The 8,225-nt window shown below is 40.0% G+C and overlaps 1 protein-coding gene across 1 annotated transcript; it reads right to left on the bottom strand.

Annotated features, from left to right (window-relative positions):
• Nucleotides 1-1,489: 1,489 nt before the first annotated feature.
• On the bottom strand, nucleotides 1,490-6,138 carry LOC146389701 (P2Y purinoceptor 14-like). The gene is made up of 2 exons (XM_084923043.1): nucleotides 5,903-6,138; nucleotides 1,490-5,726 (listed from the first exon to the last, which is right to left on the bottom strand). The coding sequence occupies exons 1-2, from the start codon at nucleotides 6,124-6,126 to the stop codon at nucleotides 5,045-5,047; spliced, it is 906 nt and encodes a 301-aa protein (XP_084779169.1). The 5' UTR covers nucleotides 6,127-6,138; the 3' UTR covers nucleotides 1,490-5,044.
• Nucleotides 6,139-8,225: the final 2,087 nt, after the last annotated feature.

Consider the following 8,225-nt stretch of genomic DNA (forward strand, 5'->3'; position numbering starts at 1 on the left):
AGACTAAATTCTTAGTACAAAGACTTCGCCTGCAAAATTATGAACACGGTAACAAATCTGGACAATTTCTTGCTAACCAGTTAAAAATCAATAAAGAAAAAACAACTATATGTGCTGTTAAAGATTTATCTGGGAATACAATATATGATCCTAAAAAAATAAACAAACTTTTTAGGGATTTCTATGAAACTTTATATACACCACAAATAAACCCATCTAAAAACGAAATTGATCAATTTCTCGACAACATAACTCTTCCAAAATTATTAGACACCCAAGCAATAGCACTGGATTCGCCACTGATGCCAGGTGAACTCCAGGAAGCTCTGATAAGTATGCCCAATAATAAGGCTCCAGGTCCAGATGGTTTTCCAACAGATTTTTACAAAGAATTCTGGACAATTCTGGCACCAGTTTTTCACAGGATGTTGCAGGAAATCAAAGAAAATGGTAGACTACCACCAAATATGAACTCTGCAAATATCAGTCTCTTACTAAAACCAGGCAAAGACCGTGTATTTCCTTCAAGCTATCGTCCAATATCCCTTATTAATGTAGACCTTAAAATAATCTGCAAAGCTCTCTCAAAAAGATTAGAGAAAATAACCCCCCTTTTAATTCATCCTGACCAAACTGGTTTTATAAAAGGTAGGCACTCATCAACAAATACACGTAGATTACTTAATTTAATAGACTACTCATGCAGTAAAAACCTTGAAACTACAATATTTTCTTTAGATGCAGAAAAAGCATTTGACAGAGTTAACTGGAAATTTTTATTTGCAACTTTACACAAATTTGGTTTTGGATCCTCTTTCATTAACTGGTTAAAAATATTATATAATTCCCCAACAGCTTGTGTCAGAACAAATGACCAGACATCCTCCAGCTTCTCTCTCCTGAGGGGCACCAGGCAGGGATGCCCACTCTCCCCTTCACTGTTTGCAATTTTTATTGAACCACTAGCAGCAGCAATTAGACAGAATACAGTAATTAAGGGCATAAAATGTAAGAATGTAGAACATAAAATCAGCCTTTATGCGGATGATGTGTTACTTTTTCTCCAAAACTCACAAACCAATATCTCTGAGGTAATTACATTGATAAATTCTTTCTCAAGTGTCTCAGATTATTCAATTACCTGGTCAAAATCAACAGTTCTTCCGATTAATTGCTCCTTCCATAATTCTCCTCCTTCCCCACTGCAATCTGGAAATATAAAATATTTAGGTATTAATGTCTCTCCTAAACTTTCAGAATTAACTAAATTAAACCACATCCCACTTTTAAAGACAGTAGAAGGCGACCTGGCTAGATGGAAATCTTTACCCATATCACTCATGGGAAGGGTCGCCGCTATAAAAATGATGATCTTGCCAAAAATAAACTATTTATTTTCAATGATCCCAAATAAGCCATCACAAGATTGGTTCAGATCTCTAGACTCGTACATTTCTAAATTCCTTTGGAAAGATAAACCCCCACGTATCAGCTTAAAAACACTACAAAAGACCAAGGATAAAGGAGGATTAGAACTACCTAACTTTAATCACTATTTTTTAGCCAAAAGGCTTCAGCTCATCTCTAGATGGTTTAAACACACCCTCTTAGATGAACCTTGGATAGATGTAGAACAGGCACTATGTAATAACCTAGAAATTTCAGACCTACCATTTATCAGCTCAAACATCAAACGACATGAATGCTTTAAAAGCATCAACATCAGCTCTTCTCTGACAGCATGGTGGGAGTTTCTAAAAATGACAGAGTCTTCATTAATCCCATGCAAACGTACACCTATCTGGAACAATCTGGACATATTACAAAACAATAATATGATAAACTTTCCAGATTGGAGTTGCAAAGGAATTAAATACTTGGAACATATATTGGAAGTAACAGACTTTATTTCGTTTGACAGACTAGTTACACAATATGGGATCAACAAGAAACGATTTTTGGAATATCAACAAATTAAATCCATAGTAAAAAATAAATTTAATCCCAGTGAAGCTGAATTACAAACACCACCAAGTGTGGTACAATTTTTTAGTCTAAAACCCCCAAAATAATTTTCTAAAATATACAGAACACTCTCTAAAATAGATGAATCAATATCCCTTCCTATTGCAAAATGGGAAGCAGATTTATCAATCAACTTAGACCCAAACCTTTGGTCTCAGATATGCTTAAAAACCTTTCAATGGATCAGAAATCCCAGTTTGCAATTAATACAATACAAAATATTACACAGAGTGCACTATACTGGTCATAGGATGGTCAAGATGGGCTATACGCCTTCCAACAACTGCTCACACTGCACAGCAAATACACCGGACAATTACATCCACGCTCTTTGGTTCTGTCCACCAGTTCAGAAATTTTGGCGTGAGATATGTGAAGACTTATCAAAGTGTCTGAAATGTAACATTCCAGCCTCCCCTTTAGTGTGCTTGCTGGGCAACTTGGATGAGGTCACTGCAGAAATAAACACAGCCTACGTTGTTTTTACAGACCTATGCATTGCCAAGAAAATGGTCCTCATTAACTGGAAAAATAAAATAATCTTAATTCTAACCAATATAAAAACCATCTAATAGATCACATTAGTCTTGATACAGCCTCTGCCATCACATTTGATCAATCCCTTTGGGCTCCTTTGATCGGCTTCATCACCTAGTGGGGGTGGGGGGTCATGGTTTGGGCCTGCCTTCGCTATTGTGGTGGATACTTGGTGGATACTTGCCCCTCCCTTTCTTCTAGGTGCGGCTTGCCCCTCTGGGGGCGGGGGTACCTGGACCTGGGATATAGAGATTGACAGACCACGTGACTTTCGCGCATTGCATGCCGGGAACTCGTGGCAAAACAATCCAAGTACCGCATCAAATGCAAGCATTTGGAGTACCGCAAAACGTTCATTCTCCGGTTCCAATACCTTCTTGCTTGTTCTTTGTCCCCCAAAAAAGTTATGTACAAAACGAAGGAGAACAATGCCGGTCCGTACAAAGACAGACTTGATGAAAAGTCAAGGAAAAGATACGAGGAAAAAATCAAAGGAGTGATAATTTCTGGTACGCATTACAGAAATGTAGCAGTGACAATAATACTGTATGCTGTAATCGCACTGGGCAATTGGTGATACAAAAAACCTGTTTTACCCTGTGAATAAAAGTATATGTTTTTGTCAATGTACCATGGTAATAACAGAAGCGAAACGCAATATTGTGTCAGGACAATTCACTATTTATGCACAATAAACAAAGGAGCATAGCGCGACAATTTCTGTTCAGCGCCAGACGTGCTTGTAACCTATATCACCAATCATGTTATGAAAAATGACGTATTAACTACTACAAAACACTGACCTTTGTGGAAATGCTTGGAGCAGACTAACATGTGAGCTGGAGTGTTCTAGGACGTTATATTTGGTCTTTGAATGGCTGCAATCCAGGCCATCCGTCGCCTCTTTGTTCCTTCGGAAACATGGCTCGAACAATTTCTCTTCAACGACGTAATCCAATAACAACCGATCTCTTTACCCGTCGGCTTCCCGTGGCTGTCATGCGACCGGCTATTGCAGTTAATAATACAACAGCTTCTTGCCATTTTTTGTGTTTCTTTTTATCGCTGTGTAACTGATTTCAATTGAAAGCCTGCGTGCGCTAGTACCTCTTGCCACGAGTTCCCAGAATCCTTTGCGGTTTTACCCCTGAATGACGTCACATTTTCAATCTCTATTGAGTATGTTTGGGGAGTGCGACTGTCTGTGCAGTGTCTATTTGTGTCTGTCTACACGTTGGGTGAGTGCCGAGTATTTGGTTGTGCATATGGGGGTGGGAATGGACGTTTGTGTCTGCGTGCGCCTGTTCGTCTGTGTCTATATGTCAGGTTGGGTCTTAGACTCAACCTCTCTGGGTACATCTCAGGCCCTCCAAAGTACGGAGGCCTATCTCCCCTCACCACACTCCCTGCCGGTGGCTGATGCCCTCAGACGTTGGTGTGTTGGTGGTCCTTGTCGACTGGGGCTGGGCGCTCATGTATGTACCGGCTCACTCCTGGTGGCCGATTGGCGGGGCCTGGCCCTTTTGGTGGTCCTCCTCGGGTCCTCGTACTCTGGGGCCTCTGGATGTCTGGGGCCTGGATCTCCTCCATACCTGCTTCATGCCCTGGGGGACGGGGCTATGGCTCCCCACGCTCCCTAGCAGATCGTTACATGGAGAAACCTTTGGAATACAAGCATGCTGATCCACACAGGTGTGCACACAAGTGTACACACGGGTGTTCACAGACGCGGACTACACCTTTCTTGGCTGCTGCCTCAAAGCACATTGTGCGCTGTCTATCTTGCGTGCTGCACAATAGCGTTTAATATTTAGTATCTACTGTTATCTACTGCTAGCTAGTTTATTGTAATGGTGCTGTTTTTATTATGTTGCTCTTTTTTTGGTTTTGCTTTCTTCTTCTTCTTTCTTCTGTTTTTTTTTCTCCATACAGGTGATCCAGGTGTTTTGTTTGTTTTTCTTTCTTTCCTCCCCCCTTTCTCACCGTCTCTTCTCCCCTCTGGTTTTCTTTCTCTCCCTCTCTTTCTTTCATTCTTTCTCCCTGTCCTATCCCCCAGTCATGTCTGTCCCGTTTGTAAAATAAATACATAATTATAATAAAGGTCAATCAAATGGACCAATATGGCAAGGCCACGATGATCCACTTGGTAAAATAAATCCGCTTCGCATCTTTCTTGGCCTTAAGACAACAATTCTGATAGCTAAAGATCCAAACGGGACACACAAAAAAAAAGGATTTGGCATGTTCTTAACAGCGTTTGACTTCGTTTTTTGCGTTTACTTGTGGACAGAGATATTTTTTCAATACTGCACATGTGGACAGGATTTTTTTTTAAATGAAAACACCCATGTATGTGTGGACTTTGCCATAATCTATTCTAGCTAAAACAGCCTTTGTACTAATAGCCATAAGATAGAAACATAAACATCAATGCTGTCTGTGTAGGTGTCTGTTTTAATTTTGAAAAATGTTGAACTTTTCCTCACAGCTCACTGGTTTGACTCGTTGCTGTTGATTGGAGGATGCTAAGCTGTTGCTCAGTGTTTTCATTCTCCTTTGGTTGTTGAATATTGACCTGTGCTCTCAGCGATGCTGTCTTCTGGCTCAACTGGGCCCGAAAAGCCTTACAGAGGAAAAAGTAAACAACAGGATCCACGCAGATGTTGAAAACTGACACTAAGGTAGCCACCTCCTTCAAGTAGTATAACACCTGACCAACAAAGCCCTTGCTGCGTAGAAAAGTAAAAGGAAGGCGAACCAGGTGATGGGGAACAAAACAAGTACAGAAGATGCTGACCAGCACCAACATGTTCCTGCGAGACTTCTGGAGCTTCTCGCAGTCAGAGGAGGCCAGCTGCCTCTGCTGTACCAGCAACACCCTGCGGGAGATGCTGTAGTAGAAGAAGACCAGGGATATGAAGACCAACAGGAAGATGATAATGCAGCCAGCATGGAGTGTTTTGTGGAGCACACTGCCGAATTCACTAAAGAAGGCACTGCAGCAACCAGGACCTGCAGATACATGTGGCTGAGTGATCAAAAGCAGGATGTTGTAGATAACTGTGGGAGCCAGCAGAATCAACCAGGTGATTAGGGAAATCTTGCGGGCTGCTTGTGTTGTTTGGAGGAAGTGAGTCCTATAAGGATGGACAATCTTCAGATACCTGAGGAAAGAAGAGAAAGGAAGCAGTACTTCACTAAGCAGTAATAGTTCTGCTAAATCTACAAAAGTCATTGAGACTAAAAGACACCACCATTCTTTATTCAGGAGTGCAGGATTTGTAGTCGACCCATTAATATAGTTTTGAAATTGACATCAACTGCATTCGGAAATCCTTACCTGTTAACAGCGATGTACCCCATGAATATGATGCTGGCGTACATGTTGAGGAAGATGGCAGAAGCTCCAAAGGTGCAGTAGAGTCTCTGAATGGTAACAGAGTTCCTGGCATAGTGGACGATACGGAGCGGTAGAAAGAGGCAGAGCAGGAAGTCAGCAGCTGTCAGGTTCTTCAGGTAGACCATTAAGCTACTAGATGCTTGCTGTTGAAAGTAAAACTTCATGATGAAGCAATTGAGAAGTAAACCCACCTAAGCAGGACATAGACAATGGAAGAAACATTACCTTGGTACATGCACTGTGATCCTTAAACCAAATTCTAACAGAGCATAATCTGAAGATTTGAAACTTACCAGAAAGACCATGCTGTAGACCAGTATAAAGAAAGTGCTGACTGATGTATCGATCATAACACAGGTCTGGTTTGAAGTGATGTTGTTTGAGTCGGCCATGTTTCTGAAGGTAAAAAAAAATACAAATTCAAAGTTAGCTTTATTGTCAAAGACCATATTTACAGTCATACACAGGAATTTGAAAACGCAATGCTCCCATGGCCCTCGGTGTACAGTAAAACAATAGGAAGATAAAAAGATCAAGATTAAATAGGAGTCTTAAATACACCACCTTCATTAAAATACTTCATAATTTCTTAGTTTGTTTTGTTAAATCAGAGTTAAACCAATGTTATTTAATTCTGATAAGTGCTAAAATCCACCATATTTGTCTTTTTAAACAGCACTTTCCCTTCTGGTGGAGTTTACTGACAGTTTACCTAAATTCAATTCAATGCACAGCAGTTATATTGTTTTTTACATGATCAACAAGCCGTAAAGGCAAAATTAACGCAAATGCAAATACTGTATAGGAAATTGCTAGTGACATCATCTGTTATGCAAACTCTATTTGTGGAAAGAAAACAACATCAATCAAATGTAATTAAACATCTCAATAGTGGCAGCAGTCTTTTAATACGATTTGGTCAACCACTGCCTCCAGTGCTGGGTGCTTGGTGGAAACTGTGGGGCAAAGACAAAGGAAAAGCAGGGAGGACATATGTTAGGAGGGAGCAGGAGAGAAGGAAAGGCAGGAGTGAGGAGGTGAAAGTACAGACATTAAATATGGGGGTATTACTGGTAAGCAGAGAGAGCTGGCTGTTATGATGGAGAGAAAAGGTTGATTTACACACATGATTTTTATCAAGATTTGTGTATAAATGGTGTCGGCCAGCATCCTTTGAACAGGTGAGACTAAGTGTAAATGTGTGCCCGTAATCTACAGCAGCACAGTTAGTAAAAAACAAACACAAATGTCAGCACTAACATCTCGTACCCATTACCAAGTACAATCATTTATAGTAATGCAAGACTCAAATAATCATACAGAAATGCTTGCTTCAAATTATTGCTGTTAGAAGTGGTTCTATCAGCTATTAAATGACAGGGTGTACTGGCTGTAAACCCACTCTGTCTATTCATCACAATTTCAGTCTTCTTTTTTTTTTTTTTTTGTGTCCCGTTTGGATCTTTAGCCATCAGAATTGTTGTCTTAAGGCCAAGAAAGATGCCAAGCGGATTTATTTTACCAAGTGGATCATCATGGCCTTGCCATATTGGTCCATTTGATTGACCTTTATTATAATTATGAATTTATTTTATTTTCGGTTGCTACAAACGGGACAGACGTGACTGGGGGATAGGACAGGGAGAAAGAATGAAAGAAAGAGAGGGAGAGAAAGAAAACCAGAGGGAAGAAGAGACAATTTCAGTCTTCTACTTCTTCTTCTTTAGTCTCCAGTACTACTGTGAGAAACCTTAGAGTCCCTTATGACCAGCAAAAGTCCTTTCATTTGAACAAATATGTAGGACTGCCTTTTGTCATCCAATGAGAGTTCATGCACTTGCTACTTACAAGTATACTTTCACACTGGGTTAAATCTCCATTCTTTACATTGAAAAGTGAGAAAACCTTGGAGATTTTACAAGGAAGTGTAAACACAAGTTACATCAAAATATTTATGTTGATGGTCAAAAAATAAATAAAGAGAATAGTGGATGTTGAGTATTTCTGTGTTATCCCAGATCCAAGTAATTCAGAAAGCAAGTCAAAAAAGTTCTTAAAATAAACCACAGCAGTCGCTCTTTGCTTTTGTGATCTCCATGGGAAATACCAAATATTCACTTTTCAGCTATCTTTAATGAACAACCCTGAAGTTGTTGATAGTACTGCACCTGCACTGTTAAAAGCAAAGCTTAAAGCTTTACTACTCAGATAACCTCACATACATTTTTTAGTCACAGCAGAAAAATGAAGTGGGATTATTGAA

This window comes from Perissodus microlepis, chromosome 3 (genome assembly GCF_051167445.1).
Source record: "Perissodus microlepis isolate ML-2025 ecotype Zambia chromosome 3, ASM5116744v1, whole genome shotgun sequence".
In the NCBI taxonomy this organism is placed as follows: Eukaryota; Metazoa; Chordata; class Actinopteri; order Cichliformes; family Cichlidae; genus Perissodus; species Perissodus microlepis.